The sequence below is a fragment of the Paralichthys olivaceus genome, chromosome 5 (assembly GCF_024713975.1).
Source record: "Paralichthys olivaceus isolate ysfri-2021 chromosome 5, ASM2471397v2, whole genome shotgun sequence".
NCBI classification, from domain to species: Eukaryota; Metazoa; Chordata; class Actinopteri; order Pleuronectiformes; family Paralichthyidae; genus Paralichthys; species Paralichthys olivaceus.
In genome coordinates this window covers 6046793-6064231 of record NC_091097.1, presented here as the reverse complement: position 1 = coordinate 6064231, position 17439 = coordinate 6046793, and the positions used below count along the sequence as shown (strand labels likewise).

The following is a 17439-nucleotide window of genomic DNA, read 5'->3' as shown; positions in this document are numbered from 1 at the left end:
GAAGTTGTGCAAACTATGAAGTATGATCAGAAGCCCCTGAGGCAGGATTTGGCCTTGCAAACACTTTGCATGCTGAAATACAGAGACACCCATACACGCAAGGACTCACACGCTCATATTCCAGTGTCTACTTAGGCAGGATATGTGAACTACTCAGACTGCAAGACGCAGACACACACTCCACAGTGCCTCTGCAGCAGTGTAAAGGTTGCATGTCAGTGAAAAGGTGAGCCCCAAAGGTGAACAGAGGGGGTGAGATAATAGAGAGGTAAGTATGGGAGGAGAAGAGGAGGGAGGGCTGCATCAGAGAGAGAGAGAAGATGACAGAGACAACAAAGAGAGAAAGAGCGAGCACAAGGCAAAGAGGGGATGACAAGAACACTTGAAAGAAATTAATTTGCTCTTCTTACGAACTGCAGTAGAGAGGAAGGGGGTGGCTGGAGTGGTTAAGAGACAGAAAAAAAGTGAGGTATGAAGAGAAGTTGACTTAAATGGCGACATGGCTGGCGAGGGGGGGTTATTTCCCCGCAGATCTCATTAAAGGCTTCTATTCCCTGTGCACTTGGCTTGCAGAAAAAGGACAGAGATGGAGAGATCTAGAGACAGGAAAAAGAAAGAGTCTTATTCCTGCATAGAAAGGTGGCAGAGCTGTTGCAGAAAGATGCAGAGAGAGCAGGAAGGAGGAGGGAGAATGAAGGCAGAGATAGGCAGCAGGAGATAAAGAGCAGCATGGACAGAATGAGTGGGCGCGTGTGAGTGGGAAAGTGTGATCACGGCTTCAGGAGGCACGACAGAATTTTTGGTCTGCGTCCAAAAGACAACAAGAGAAGCAGAAGGACTTAAGAATTTAATCTACAAGTGAAACTCATGTGAAAGTCAGCTGTGGCACTGACTACATTTACATACTAGGACCTTGATTATGTGTAAAGTACACTGTAAAAATACTGTGAAGTCAAATATGATCAGCTTAATCCAAGTATGTCAAAGTACTCATGCAAAAAAAGCCTAATTCATTGTATATTATCATCGTTAGTGTTGCATTCACGTATAAGTGGCCTGTTACTACTTAGTAAATATTAAGTATTTTAATATAAAGGGCCCATTCTAGGGTAAAGAAAAACAACTATTTGTACAATTTAGATGGAACACACTAGTAGGACCAATAGATCCCTTTCACCAAAATCTTACACACTGAACCTTTAACTTAACTGTTTAGCATACTGATGTGCAAAACCCTCTGTCTCACAGATATTTCTGTAAATTATTACGACCTATTTTGTAGTAAGAATATTTGACTTTAAATCAGTTTGTTTAAACATTTTCTGGAAAGGAAGTCTTTAGCTTGAAACAAGAAATAATGAGCAGTTTGCTGCACCAGGGCTATAAAAAATTAATTTGTGTTTTGAAAAAACTTGAAACAAAGGGATTTGGTTGAAAATGTTTGGAATGTTGTTATTAGATTGTCCGATTTTTGTGTTTACATTTCCTCTATAAGGAGAAAATAAGACTCAATTACAAACATACAATGCATTGAATTTATAATTAATTGCCCCAGGCAATTGCCTGCTTTGCATACCCTGTTGGAACAAGAGTATAGTAACATACAAGAGTACCTTAATTTCTTAAACACAGTAGTTGAGTTCTAAATGACTTCCACCACTTGCAGATTATCTCACCCATCCCTCTATTCGTTTTGAGCATCATGGGGGGGGGGCTAAAGCCAGTCCCTCGTGACACTGTTTGAAAGGTGGAGTACATTGGCTGTCACATGGACACAAATGACCATTCACACTTATATTCACACCTATGTGGACAATGTGGACAATTTAGAGTCTCCACTTAACTTGCATGTCCTTGGACAGGGGGAGGACGCCGGAGTCTATAAAACCCCCGCTGACACAGGGAGAAAATCCAAACTCCTTATTTAACCCATGTTATCATATCTTGGTTTTAATTAATCTGGATTTACAGTAGTAAAACAAAAATATGTTAGTAAATAATGTAATGATGAGCAGCAAACTCAAGAATTGAACTCAGAGTGCATTCGTCCACCAAGACCCAGTAACAGTCCCCTTAAATTTAATCAAGCGGTGCTGAATTGCACACACATATTTGTCTCAGTTCCCTAAATATGCCTGATCTTTTCCATCTAGATCCATGAACTATTCTCTGAGAAATCCAGGAAAAACACCCTATCACGTAATGTTAAAGGGAAGTGATTAAAAAAAAAAAAAAAAAAAAAAAGCAAAATTTGATAGGTAACAAATAACCAGGTTGCATGTTGCTCTGTATGTTTGTTCTGTTTTGTCTAAATGAAAGAGGTGCCCCGGATGGATCCTCTGAGGAAAGTTAAAAAACTAGAGACAAACAGCAGTGGGTGATCCACTCTCCCACCTCTACCTGGCTGTGATCTCATGAATAATTTAGACAGTGTGATTTTCAGTAGCAAACTGTAAGAAGGAGAGATACTTTGGCTGAGTGTAAGTGTTAATCCTGGTTTATCTCATCTGGTGGGAAGCAAATATATTCAAGTCTAACGATGATGTACTTGAGCATTTAGATTTCTCCCACTGCATCTCAGGAAATATTGTTTATATTCCTCTACATGTTTCTGACTTGCAGCATTAAATAAAAAGTTGCATTGCTAAAGATCAAAGCAGTGGCCTCTAACCTTTCAGGCTTGTTACTGCTTACAAATAGCAGTGTGTCAGATGAGCCCTGTTTCCATCAAAAGAAAGATTTCCCTTTTAGATACCTCTTTGATGGTTTTATTCAAATAACAGATTAAGGCTCAAAGAAATCACATTATCTAATACTTAAATCAAAAGTACAGTCCTCCCTGCAATTTCAAGTATTAAGGTGATAATATTTATGTGCTCATAAGCAGGTTTCTTAGTTATTGAGTATTTTTACATTGTTACACTGCTGTTTTTAAAGTATCCGAGTACTACTTCTAGACCCTGGCCCTCAGCGGTTTAAGTGCTTTGTGTAATTTACCCAGTGAGTAATGATCCACCAGTCTTCTCCCAGGGACAAGCATTAATCAAGACAGGAAAAAAACAAAACATCTTGGCATTTATATCTTTATATTCTGGCATGGAAACAATACTGTCATTGAACATTAACGGTTTGCATTCAGCCTCAACTTTTCCGACACACAGCAGCTCCACTGGAGGCTAAGTTGCAAGGCTGTCTGATGTTAGAAAAGCACAGTCTTCAAGCTGCACCAATGAATTCAGTACAAAACTGTGAGTAAAATGAGTTGAATCGGTGGGAAAAACCATCTGCTCACAGAACCTGGGTACATTTATTTCGAAGACCCGATGAGGATAATGAATCCGTGATGAGCTGTAATTGGCTGGCTGGTTCAGGGCTGTAGGATCAGTCATATTCCCGGAGGTGTATGGATCAATAAGCTGCATGATGGCCGCCTCAGTAAAATCTCCAACTCTCTAAAGCTTCTCAGGCTGTAAGCAAAGTTAGAACACAAACTAAAGCTCCGTTAGTTTATGATAATTTTCTCTCATCCTTTGAAGTGTGTGTGTGTGTGTGTGTGTGTGTGTGTGTGTGTGTGTGTGTGAGAGAGAAACCTAATCTAATAAAAACAGACACACCTGTTCATCCTCTTTCAATCCCATACTCATAATCTTAGACATCCCCCCTCCCTTTTACTCTGCTCTCTCGCACTGCACGCATGCACACTTGGAAAAAAGAACCATGCAACCCTCCCAGTACCCCATCTCCAAGGGAACACAGGGATGTCTCTATGGCAACAAGCAGCTTGCTCCACTAATGAACCCGGTTGCTGTAGCGACCGGGTTGGCTGTGCGCGAACGCTGAATAAAGCAGAGAGAGAAAATGCTGTGTTACTCCTCTGCAGGGTTTTTACCTCTTTTCTCTGTAGGACACACACAGAGACACATGTGTGTGTTTGTGTGTTTGTGTAGAGAAATTAAGATGAATGACATGACTGAGCAAGCATTGTGGGTTACAAGTGTTGGCCAGTGACTAGAGTCTGTGCAGTAATGCAGCATGATGCATCTGGCTGTACTCTGCATGGGCTGCTCGTCCTGCTGCTGCCTCAAGGTCAGAGAACATCCCAACTCCACTTTGGGCAGGGAGAGAGAGAGAGAGAGAGAGAGGCAAAGAGTAGTGCCAAACACCTTATGTCAGCCATCTGTGTGGTGAGTTATGCTCCACTTTGCTGACTGGGCCTCTGAGCTGATATGCATTTGGCCATTGGTGACCCCAGCGGACACACTTAAAGCTGCACCAAACTGCCATTAATATCCAGGCTGCAAACCGAGGCCACTGGGGATCACCCCCTTTTTTCCTCTGCCGCTGTCTCCCCCTGTTGGCTCAAGAGGGTACAGCCTCAGTGTGCTGCAGGCAGTCCGCTGTGAGCGTCCCCTGCCACAGACTGAAATCTCACAGGGAGATCATACAGGATACAGGATGATTTGATTCATTCTGACACATTGATTTATAAACAGAACTTGAATGATGTGGCTGTTCAAGTGAGATCCAGTTTTTAAGAATAGTAATCCAGTGGTTTTCAAGGACCTGGGCCCCTTTGAAGAGTCCCAGAATAAATCTGTACATTGATTATTGGGAGAGGAAAAGAAAGGAAAACATACAAACAAAAATAAATGTGGTCACACATGTACAAATGGTCTTTCTTTTTTGTAAGACATTGAATAATTTTACTTTTTCAGATTAAAACAAGCATTTAAATTAAACCAGCTCAGGCTTTATTTGGAGAAATTACTCTTTAGTCGCACTAATAACATTATTAGTAATAAACATAATAAACATGAGAAGGGGCCTCAAACAAAATCTGCTTTGTTGTGAGGTGCCACAACCCGAAAATCTTTCACCTTAAACTGGTGTCAACTTTTACACTGTGGTGTACTCTATACACTTAATTTGTGTTTCATGTAAAATCATTTTGTGAAAAGTAAATATTGATTTCAGCTTTAAATTAAATTAAAATTTCTTCTGAAATATAGAAATACTTGAAGAACATCACATGTTTGTTGTCTGAGGCAGTGGCCTGTTTTGAAGTTTACACATCGGTTCTATTATTTTCACAATTTATTCATTTATGTAATTAAAAACCTCCCTGTAGCTGTTTTAAATCACAACATTCCTTCTGGTTAACAATCTATAGATTTACTGTTACGGCCTCTATTAGAAGATCAATGTGTATGATGAATTCAGCCCAGTTGCATCCTTGTCATTTTTAACAAGTTCTTGATTCTCGTGTTACTGCTGCTTCCCCTTTTGATTTCAAACCACAACTGTTTATTAATTTATCCAAAGGTCACATTTAATTTGTAGACATTTAGAGTTTCTCATTGAACAATAATCATTTCTTTGTGAACTGAAAGCTTAGCTCATGCCTTTTGCCCAATGTATCTGCTGCAGAAATGTTTGCGGTTCAACCCAGATGCCACGGTGTGGAAGGCGAAGCAGCAGGTGCTGTGCTCCCTCACCGAGTCGTTACGGGACGTCCTGAACTACGGTCTGTTCCAACCGGCCACGGACGGCCACGACGCCAAATTCTTGGAGGAGGAGAGGCTGCTCAAAGAGTACCCACAGTCCTTTGAGAAAGGGGTGCCATATTTGGAGGTGCTATTTGCGACTTTCTTGACACAGTTGTAAGACAGAAGTGATGTGACCTGGATTTCCTCAGGATGTCACTTGTATTCGTGCATGCACCGGTTTAAACAGGCTCTCACAAAGTCCCTCCTCCTTGAAAGTTTGAGAGTGTTTTAAGGGTCATTGCAAAATAGTGATGTTTTAATCAACCGTTTGTCCTGCAGGGAAGATGATGGAGTTTATTTTTTGTGAGTTATTTCAGTTTCACAGACACACTTCTTGGAGGAACGTCCTCTATTTTCATGTTATACCTGCTAACTTCTCCAGTCTATTCTCACACCGTATTTTCATGTTACATAATGAGTCAGTGGAGGCTCTTAACCATCTTTAACTGCTTTAAAACCAGGCCAATTTCTTTCTACATTTCTTGTCATCAGTGAAGTAGAAGATCAGGTTTGTTCAGCAAACCAGATAAAGCTTCACTGTAAAATAAATCTGCAGGCCCCGTTTTGTGGATCTAGGCCAAAAGAGAATTGAGGACAAAGGCGGCCCTTCGTTAGGATTAACTCTTCCGTTTCCACTCTTTTTTCTGTCTTAGTTTCGATACAAGACCAGGGTGTACAAACAGACCAATCTGGATGAGAAGCAGCTGGCCAAACTGCACACTAAGGTCTGGAGATCTCCCTTACATGATATGTGAGCTGCATGTTACATGTCACAGTGTGAATGAATGAGGGTCAGTACATTAGTGTTTGTGTAGGTGTCTGCATGAGGATGCATTTAACTTTACATGGTCTCCATTCACACTTATTGAGCTTGTCTGCACTGCAGTGCTGTACTATACTTGTGTACTGCAATGTGGTGTCTGCTCCGTTCTGTGCTTGGTGCTGTTTTCCCAAGACAGAAAGAGTAATACAAGAAAATAACAGCTAAAAAAAAATAATCTGTATTTGTTGATGTAAAACAAAGAAAAACACAACTTATATTTCATAAAATAATATTTCACATTCTGTGATGATACCATTTTCTTCTTTGAGTTCGATGTCTGAGCTTGTGCTGTGGCTTTCTTCTCTCTACATGTAGGCCAGCCTGAAAAAGTTCATGGATTATATCCAAACCAGCGCTGTGGACAAGATGGTCAAGTTCTTAGACAAGGGCCTCGACCCTAACTTCCAGGACGGGGACACCGGCGGTAAGGAAACAGGAAGTGTCACAAATGGTTTTCAATGGACCTCAACTCCTACACAGTCCCCTCTATGTCAATCATCCAAATAGTTATAACAATAATGCACTATCCTAGATCCACACCAAAATGTAAAAGTTTCTTCCCTGACCCATACCACATCCATACACCAAGTTTCGTGGAAATATGTTTTGTAGTTTTTGCATCATGATGTGTAAAATGCTACCAACCAATAAACAAACCATAAAAGGTTTAAAGCCTTTAAGAAATAGTAAGTCTTTGACAGGACTCAAGTGAAATTGCACTTTTTACTCTCCTTACATTTACACACAAGTCCTTCATCTCTGTCAGTTCATTGATGTGTCATGTCCATGGTGTATAATCTCAGATGAGAGTCACACTGTCGCACTAAACATTCTGTATAAATGTGGGTTGGAGATTCAACGCCCCCTGAGTGGCTTAAGAAACACTTTTGATTAACTTTATAACAGAAGATATGCACAGACTGTTTTCAGTTTATACAGAAGGAACATTTAACCATCAGTACCAACACAACCGATTTTATTAAAAATAGTAAACAAAAAACATTTAGAAAATGTTGAAATAATATAATAAAAATTAGGAATATTTGTGGAGAAAATCTTACGAACGTGGGGAAAATTTGTGGGATAGGGTTTGAAATAACTTAGTATTTAGTTCTGAAGATTATATTTACAAAGATATGTAGTTCTGTTGATGATCATTTTGTTTATTATTATATTATTCATGCTTGTTGTTCACTGGACAGATGTGACAGAGAAGAAATCAGTAGCTCAGATGATCATGTGAGGATTCACGAGTTCTGGATTGTGTCAGGAGAGTAAAACAGCTGTTTGTTTGTTTTATACTTACGTGGGTCTGTCCAGGTGCAACTCCGATGTTGCGATGCTTCAGGTGGTGCTTATCATTTAGAGGATTCAAACACAAACCAGCTCTTATTATGACGGCCGCTGAAATACTTCATTTCACCAAGTTAGGAAACTTCTAAAAAATGGGCGATTAGAACACAGCAGTTCTGTGACCTGTGGCTCTGCTGTATAAACTTGATTAAACTCTTTGCACACAACAACTCTCCCGCTTCCTTTCTGCCCTCAGCTCTGCAGACTGTCGGCCTCACACTGTCAAGGATCGGAGCCAGCGCTGTTCACAATTTGGTGGCTTTTCTCAGGTCTTTTTAGTGCCGGGGGGGGGGTGTTGCAGCAGATGGCTCATTTGCAGTTTGTGTGTGCTGCTCTGTGTCACTTCAGCCACTGTGGGAGCAAGTGTCAAAACATAAACACAGCCTGTCATCATGGGTGTGAAACACACTTCCACTGCACAGCATCAGGGCGGAGGGAACCCTCGGGCTCGTAATATACCTCCTCAGTAATGACGACTCCCCCAACCCCACCATCAGCTCATGTCACGGGATGATCACAACCTCAGACTAATATTCATGGTGCAATAGGAATTGTCAACATATTCAGGGCTGTTACTTCTTTGTCTTTTCACTATCTGGTATATAATCACACTCTACACTTGAGGAGAATTTTTTTCCCTTTTGATGATAAAGCCAAATGGTTAGAATAAAGTAGAAATGTTGAGTGACTTACATTTATTCAAGCTGCCAGTGTTCCATCTCTCTTGTATACACAATCTCTCCAAAGTCCTAATACTGATCACCTCACTGTTTTACTAAAAAAAATCATTTTTGCCATATCATTTACTCATGGTGTTCTGTAGAGGCATTCATATGCACTGTTAGGAGTAGTTTAATATGTTCTTAAAAGTTTGACCAATATCTTGAAATTTTAAGTTTAGTCTCGACATTTTGATTTATTTTCAATATGCAAAAATCTTATGTTTATGCTATACACTGCTTAGGGAGATGTAAGTTTGCTATGGACTATAACTTGAACAACTTTTTTAGATTATATGCACTTATATCTTGGCAGATTGGCACAATTTGAAGTAAGCTGAATTACCAGTCACTGGCTTACACTGATACTGAAGAACACTTACAGATTATGAACTTGTTAGCTGTATATTCTTGTGTGATTTATTAGTGTATTTGTAGATGTTTATTTGTGATGTATATATATTTACAAATGGTTTCCTCCGCTTTTTTGACTATGAGGTTGTGTTACGGTGTCCTGACGTCTTTTCCATGATAGATGCAGCATTAGGTCAGTGCAGGCAGAGCGAAGACGTCATTAAAAGCCTTTGGAGTGATGCTTTATTTGGGGCGATCATCCTGCCAAGTCTTGAAGCCTCTACATTTATTAAAATACCAGGATCAGCTTCCCAAATGTGATTTTAAATTGATAACATTTCAATTTTCTAGTTGCGAACTGTTGGTCAGATAAAACCATGAAGCAATGTGAATGTGCCACTGCAGTAATTGTGATGAGTGTCAACATTTTCGAAACATAATAATATGACATTAAAAAGATTAGCTCCTCCTCCACCAACTGCAACAGTAAAATGCAGCTTTTACATGCATCAATATTAACAAAAGTTGACGATGTAATATTTCCCTTTTTCATACCTTTTCTTTAGTTCAAAGACTTTCTCATAATAGAGTATTTTGCTTTATTTTGTACCAAAATTTTAATCCTAAAACAATGATTGACCAGGAAGTGTCAAGAGAGATGAACAATGTATGATTTCTGTAGAGTCTAATATGACTTATATCTGTCTCATCTTCAAGGGCAAGGTTGGTATTCTCCTTGAATCTAAACAAGGAGCAAAAAAAAACCCAGCAGCTGTGGGTTTGACTTTCGTTCTTGAGAATAATCTCTTCAACCATAAATAACTGAATGTGAATCTGTGTGTGTCCTCCAGAGACTCCTCTGTCCCTGGCTGTGCAGTGTGAGCCAGGTGGAGGTGAGTCCATCCGCGTCCTCGCGGAGGGAGGGGCTCATATTGACTTCCGCGCCAAAGATGGACTCACACCGCTACACAAGGCTGTTCGAGGCCACCGCCATACAGCCCTGCTGGTAAACACTCCCACATCACAAGAACAGACAGCTTTTATCTCACCATAACAAGTGACTGAGAAAGAACCAGCCGACATACTGTATATCTGCAGGATGGATACGTGCCATGAATCTGAGACTGCCATCCTCATGTGTTTCCTTATAAGTTAACAAGCTGAAGACAGAATCAACAGACCCTCCTACTCAGCCATCCACACCAGCCCACACACAAAATGCACATGAACTGAAAAACTATTCTTCTATTCAACCAGGTTGAAAAAAAAATGTAAAATTCAGCTCCCAAATCACGACGAGTGCAGGCACCAGTGGACAGGAAACTAATTCAGGGGGGAATAATGTGTTATGTCAGCACTAAGGAAAGAATCAGCTGCTATACTGCAGAGAAGTTTACAGCAGACTGATTGAAAACGTAATTATCTCCAGCCTGGGGTGTTGCATGACCCCTCTGAACCCCTACCTTTGAGTTTCCTTCTTCATTTTAAATCCACTCCTTGACTACCTTAAGACATTTTGCCCCGTCCTGTGTTTCTATTATTGTTCTTTTTCATGAATTATAACAGCATAATAGCTGCATAGTTTCTCAACTTCCCGACATCATCATCACTTCTAATTTTTCACGACCTACACATGAGGTTTATCTCTTTGTCTTCCTGCAGGGCCTCCTGTCTCTCGGAGCATCTCCAGACTATAAGGACCGACGAGGGCTAACGCCGCTCTACCACACTGTGCTGACAGGGGGCGACACCTCCTGCTGCGAAACACTGCTTTACCACCACGCCAAGCTGGGTATCAGGGATGAGAACGGCTGGGACGAGACACACCAGGTACACCAGTGTGTGTTTGTGTGTGTGATGTCATTCCCTTTAGACCTGCAGGGTGTCCTCAGAGTGTCTTCACAAGGGTTTTAAAGGGGTTTTTCTGAAGATATAGAATAATATTGAAGTAAATTAGTACAATTCATGAAAAATGAACTTTTCTTTATATACCATGTGCACCATGTACTGTTAATTCAAAGTAAAACATCATGTTAGAGGATAAAATATTCAAATCTAATGTGGTCAGTCGCCTATTTTGTATTTATTTGTGGCTTGTGACGTGAAAGCACCTGCCTCATGTTATTTGGGGTTTTAGTTTGTGTTGTTTGTATCCTGTGCGTGCATCCCTTTTGTAATGTACCAGTGTATTCTGTGTTCCAGTGTCTGCATCTGCCCCCACATCCAAAACCATTCCAACACTGCACCTCTCATCCTTTATCTCGGACACCTCTCACCCTTCACCCCACCCATCGTGCTTCCGTGGCCCCATGACTCGCAGCACTGAAGTGGATTGTTGAGGCCAGGGAAAAAAATATATATAATAAAGGTATCAGCCTCTTCATCTCAGTGTAATCACCCACACGTCACTTCATCAGCATCTGTCTCTTCAGTTCTCCTCGCCACTCATATCCTCCATCTTATACTTCCTGTGTGTTCACTGGGATTTGACTCATACTTTTAACATTGATACTTTGGTATTTTGGTTCACCAAAGCCTGAACTTGATGTGTGATGTAGGTGTGTGTCCAAATAGAATTAAAATGATTTTTGGCTCTCCTCTCACTGTTTTCTGGCCCTCTCATCATCAGGCCTGTCAGCATGGTAACTCGCAGCATCTGGAGCACCTCCTCTTCTATGGAGCTGATTCTTCCTCCCAGAATGCCTCTGGAAACACTGCCTTGCACATCTGTGCTTTATACAACAAGGTACACATTTTTTTTATTGTGGCTTCAGTAGAAGATAGACAAGAAAATAAATGTTCCTTATGTCTTTGAACATATAGAATAAGAAGGTAAAAGTCAGAAAAAGCCACTTATTGTAGAACACCAGCACTGACCCCAGCCACTTCACCTACCAGCCAGACAGATGCTGTTTACTATGCTGAATATGTTTTTCATATTTGTACATCTATCCTAATCCTAAATCTCATAAAAATGTAGGTTTCTTCCTTGTAAGAAACAACAAGTTTAGATTATATAGTTACCTGAAACTTCAAATCTACACTTTTTACCTGAAGCTCAAGTATTCCAATGCTTTTATTGTCGTTGCACAGTGGACAATTAATGTGAATGTCCCAGTTGCACAAAGTAACAGTAATATTACTCACATACAAGTAGACACAGTACAATCTAATAATCAAACATAAAAACAAAAAAAAGTATAAAACACAGACTATTAAAGCAGATGAGTATATGATGCCCATAGTTAAAATGCAAATGATAATATTGCACAGTTCATTTTAATATTATTGAACTTGGTTAAGTTTTCTAAATGCACTTGTATAAATGCTTGTTAAGAGTCTGGAAGAGGGAGTTTTTAAGGACCTTTAGCACCCTCCAGAGGGGAGAGTGTAAAAAAGTGTTGACCTGATGAGATGGCTCACTTATGATAAATAATTGAAAAAGCTACAGTATCTAAGAAACCAAATGCTTATTTGACATAATTTTACTTAATTTCCACCTAAATTTGTTAGAAAAACATATTTGACATGAATAATAAGTCAAAAGAAGGAATATGATACCATGCTCTCTAAAGCCACTGCTTAAACTCTTATAAATGACATACCTTCCTACAGTAAGCAGTAATTAAAGTATTTATATGATATGACAACTGTGCATTAATTCAGCAGTGTCTGTTGCAGGAAAGCTGTGCACGAATTCTGCTCTACCGGGGAGCAAATAAAGACACAAAGAACAACAGTGGGCAGACCCCGTTTCAGGTAATGGCTGAGTGCTTGGCTGGGTAATTACTTGTCGGTAGATGTGTGGTTCAATGTTTTATTAAGTTAACGTAGCAGAACGTGCCGGGGCCTAATTTCACTTTAAAGCATTATTGTGCTGCGATGAACACACAGGTCCCAGGTGACAGGAGAGTGTGTGACCCCTTAGTCTGGATAAATTAACTCTGTCAGTGCAGAAAAAGCCAGCTGAGACTGTCCTGTGTGTGTGTGTGTGTGTGTTTAAAAGGAAAGAAGCATTAAAGTCTTTTTTAAAGCATTTATGCACCAGGGGAAATAATTCTTTGTGGAAACTATTCTTTGTCAAGAAATTATGTAGTCTCATTTGTCTTTGATTATGTACTTATTAATATCCTATAATCTCCAAAGAGATAAAGTTGGATGTATCAAGGGAATGATCTGTAGGTTTGTGTTGATTATAATCTAAACAGGCCACAGCCAGTGCCTACAAAAATAATACATATTTGTAAACCTGTTTCTCCCGACTCCTTGATTGTATCCAAAAAAATAGAACTTTTATTTTCGTTTATATTAGGTGGCTGTCATGTCCGGCCATTTTGAACTGGGAGAAATAATTAAAAACCACCGGGATACAGATGTGGGTAAGTAGCTGAGGTCTGGTCTGATCTTGTCATGTTCAGTCAAATGTTCCAGTTTAGATATTTGGTTTAAAAAGACAAATATGATCTTCATGAGGGAAGTAAACAAAAGGAACCAACATATAGAAAAGGATATAAAACTATAGCAGTATGTCTGAAAAAGTCTGGATAAAGAACATAAAGAAATATAGGTGAAATCCTGCAGGTGTCTTAACTGATAATTGTTGTCTGTACCATTTCCCCTCACCTACCAGTTCCCTTTGTGGAGTCTCCAAAGTACGCACCACAGAGGCGGGAGAGCGCCCGCACGCTGACGATACCCCACCCCCATCCCTTCCTGCGGGCCAACAGCGACAGCAGCATGAACCTGCCGGACTGGATGGCGGTGCCCAACGCTCCGGCGACCAACATCGTCTCCGTGCAGGTGTGCCCCTGTTTGTTTGTGTGTCCATAAGTGTTTAAAGTTAGAGTTACTTCTGAATTGACACATACACGTATTACAAATGCATTATATAAGTAACTCATGTATTGTATACTAAGTTTTAAGCTTTTACCGTCAGCATCAACAGATACTATTTGTATATGTATATATAAGTATTATCTGTGTATTACTGTGAGTATTTTGATGCAGAAAATCCAATTAGAGGACATAATCTTGCTCAAATGTGTGTCACATTTTCCAGTGTGGACGTTTTGATCAAGCTAAACTTGAATTTACCATGTTGTGATATTCAGAAAGTTGCTTGAATTTTAATTTGGTTTTCATTTATTTAGTTGTTGGACAGCTTAATGTAGATTGATATATATTCCTTTTACTTGAATTCAACAAGCTCTTGCACTCATTTTATTTATACATGTTTTGTATGGGACTGTAAAAGGCAGATTAGCAGTTCAGACTGGACTAAACCAAATTTCACCTGCTCATTGATATTGGCACTTTACACACAAATTTTTTTTTTTTAAACATACCATCTCACAACATCAAAACCTTTCCACCAAGTTTTAAGGGAATCAGTTTGGTAATTTAACAAAATCCTTGTTATGTTTAAAGACAATTTAAACATAACCTCCTTAGTGGAGGCAATAACAAAATGTATTTGCAAGCACTGGAGAAATGACAGTGCCTTCTGTGAACTACTTAAATCCATGAGATATTATGAAATGCTTGCTTTCTAAGCTGAAATGCAATGCGTGTGTTGCTGGAGACATTGTATTTTGAACAGTCAAAGTTATTGATTATGGGATGGGATGCTTGCATCTGAGTGGAACGTTTTACCCACTTTGAAGTCCAAAAGTGATCTGTTTGCTCTGGTGGAAAATGGAGAGTTGGAAGCATGAGCAGCTGCAGCCCACATAATACTATAATGAATGATATTTATTACCATCTAGTGGTTAAAACTACTAACTGCAACCTTTTTCTTGCTTTTCCACACATACCACCCAGATGTATTTTAGTTTTATGATAATAATAATTCACTTCAGGATTTTATCCTGAAGTGAATTTGATCCTGGTGTTTGATGGATAAACTTCATGATTCATGACCAATTTGTACATGCATTTAATTATATGATATGTTGTTGTTTCTTTCTAGTAAATAGTCACATTAAATGTTTTTAAGTACAAAGAAAAAACGGACTGAACAAAATACAGTGGTTGGAGATTTGATGTGGAAACATTATCATTAAAAAATGTAACATTGCAAATACAATGACCTGTTTTCCTTTTTTCAAAACTAATGCTACATCATACATGGAATATTTGGTTTAGCTGTTGATTTGAAAGCCTCAAGTGCATGAATGTAAACCAGAATATTTCTGACAGGGAAGGTGGCAGTAAAATCATTTTAATATAACATACACATATCTTTAATTCTCTCTCTCTCTCTTGCAGGGCTATAAACATACTGGTACCCTGCGGAGCTCCAGCAGTCCCAGAGGAGCGAGGACACGTTCCCCGTCCAGAGGGAGAATTGGAGACAAGGAGGACCGGAGCAGGCAGAGTCGGAGGCAGGGGTGAGTGGAGGAGGATGAGGTGTTTCTATTCAATGTCTTAAAAACTTTTTAAATGGATCTTATGGAGACAAGGCCACAAAGGGCTGTAACAGTGGTTAAAGATTCAGTGTGTAGGATTTAGTGACTTCTTGTGGTAAAGTGGTATGTTGCAGCTGAATACCCCTCACCCTCCCCTTCCAATTAGGAAAGAGACAGTGTCAGGTGTTTAGTTTGTCCACTCTGGACCACTGTAAAAAAAAATGTCTATGTCTGTGAAGGGGACCTACTCCATAAATGAATAAAAAGTATTTAAATATAAAGGGCCCATTCTCATTTAAAGGTTGTCCCACAGTCATGTTTCTCACTCGCTGAAGTGTAAAACTTAGTGCGACAAAACATGCAATATATAAACACAACAGTAATGCTGGAGTTATTGAGTGTATGCTACTTTCTACCTCCAACATGTTTTAAAACCTCCTTTTGATAGCAAGTATTTGATTCATTAATTAAAATAATGCATTGATATAAATGACACCATCCAACTATATAAAGTAGTTCCAACCAGCTTCACCTCGAGCAGTTCTAATAATTTTATAAAAAGTCTCCTTTTCATATATAACTACTTCTTACAGTATTGTGCTATAAGTCTGTTTTGATTTATAGTTTTTAATTGCTGCATATACTTCTGCTCCTGCCTACCTAGGCCTGCTCCTGCCAGTACCACCACACAAACAGCAGGGCAGCGCAGACGCCTCTACAGCGCCGTCCCAGGACGAGTCTTTGTCGCCACTCGAGCCCACTCCGCACAGGGAGAGCGAGAAATCAGCTTCAGTAAGGGGGACAGGGTCAAAGGTGAGTATACCTGTGTATTTTACATTAGGATAATCTGTGTATGTGTGAGTTTACATATGTCCGCGTGCTGGAGCATAATACTGCATTTTGTCTTCCATGTGAGCTGAAAATGTCTTTCTGGTTTGGACTCAGTGTTTGTGCTGCTGGATAAACACATGACACAGTGAACCTCTGCTCTGTCAAAGCACCTGCAGAGGTGTGTGGAGGGGCAAATTGGCTTTGAAACAAGAAAATGTGTAAATGAAATGAACATGTGCGTGACCCGAACCGGCAGTTTTAATAGCTTCACATGTGCAAAGCAACTTTACTCACACCTTGGAAATATGCAATGTAATATGAATTGTGTGCAGTGTCTCTGTTTGGCTCAGAACATAGCCCCACATCGCTACGAACAATTTGTAAACTGCCGACTGCAGAGGGTCAACAGAACTCCACCAACCTCCACCAAGGCCCAACAATCCCCTTATGTAACCACATTTGAATTCAGTAGGTCTGGATTTAGATTTAGATCTGCACCGCATTGCACACAGTCATAAATATTAGTCCCCTAAACATGTCTGATTTTCATCAAGATTCATGAATTATTCTCTGAGATGAGATGAAAAACAGTGTTAAAGAAAGTGGGAAAAAAATATTAGATCTGTCCCCTGATCCAGTTCCACGCAAAAATTCAATAAATTCCCTGACCAACCCCACATCCTTCCACTGGGACTCGTGCCCCCTTGTGGGACCCTCCCACATGTGAAAGGGGCAGGCAGCTGATGACTGTGGTGAGATTCAGCCTTTCGTGCTACATTCAGACCAGAAAACCAAAAGACTAGAAAAGATTTTAAAAATACCCCCCAAAAAAATGTATTCTAAAAAAATCACCATCACCAGTAAAACTACAGATTGACAGAGTTTAATGCAAAAGTTTGATATTCTGGGAAATTTGCTTGTTTCAGAGAGTTGGGGGAGAAGATTATTATTACTCTCACATTTGTCCAACTGTTCCACAGATTTAACAATGGTGGTAGAGGGATTAGGTTGCATTTGAAGAGAGGTGGGCAAACAGTTTTCACCTTTAACAGACAGTATTCTTCATCACTCATAGCAAGAGCAGATGTAAATTTTACAAACCATGCATATAATAAAATCTCTTGATGATAAAGGCACTAATCCTACTACAAATGCTCAAAATGAATCAACCTCGACACTGGTATATAAATGGTGACTGTGCATGGAGACAGATCAGTATCCAGGCCAGGAGAAGTGTCTTCAGATGAGTTTGTAAGTCATTTCCCTAACATGAGTGTAAGGTCTCTGTATATGTCTGTATTTAATGTCTGCAGGTATGAATATGTGTGTGTTTGTGAGTGAGTCTAAGGTGTCGCCAGGTATGTATGTCTTGGTGAGTATGTAGGAGGTTTGCATGTCTGTGTGTG

At 39.8% G+C, this 17439-nt stretch overlaps 1 protein-coding gene across 9 annotated transcripts in view; it reads left to right on the top strand.

Moving 5' to 3' along the window:
* Positions 1-17439, top strand: part of shank1 (SH3 and multiple ankyrin repeat domains 1) — a 79957-nt gene that overhangs the window by 32063 nt on the left and 30455 nt on the right. For all 9 annotated transcript variants that reach the window (XM_069524722.1, XM_069524719.1, XM_069524717.1 and 6 more), the window contains 11 exons: positions 5428-5631; positions 6200-6271; positions 6685-6793; positions 9647-9801; positions 10458-10625; positions 11425-11541; positions 12477-12554; positions 13108-13174; positions 13426-13595; positions 15063-15184; positions 15867-16015. In XM_069524722.1, coding sequence (XP_069380823.1) covers positions 5428-5631; positions 6200-6271; positions 6685-6793; positions 9647-9801; positions 10458-10625; positions 11425-11541; positions 12477-12554; positions 13108-13174; positions 13426-13595; positions 15063-15184; positions 15867-16015 — 1411 coding nt within the window. The remainder of the gene's footprint in view (positions 1-5427; positions 5632-6199; positions 6272-6684; positions 6794-9646; positions 9802-10457; positions 10626-11424; positions 11542-12476; positions 12555-13107; positions 13175-13425; positions 13596-15062; positions 15185-15866; positions 16016-17439) is intronic.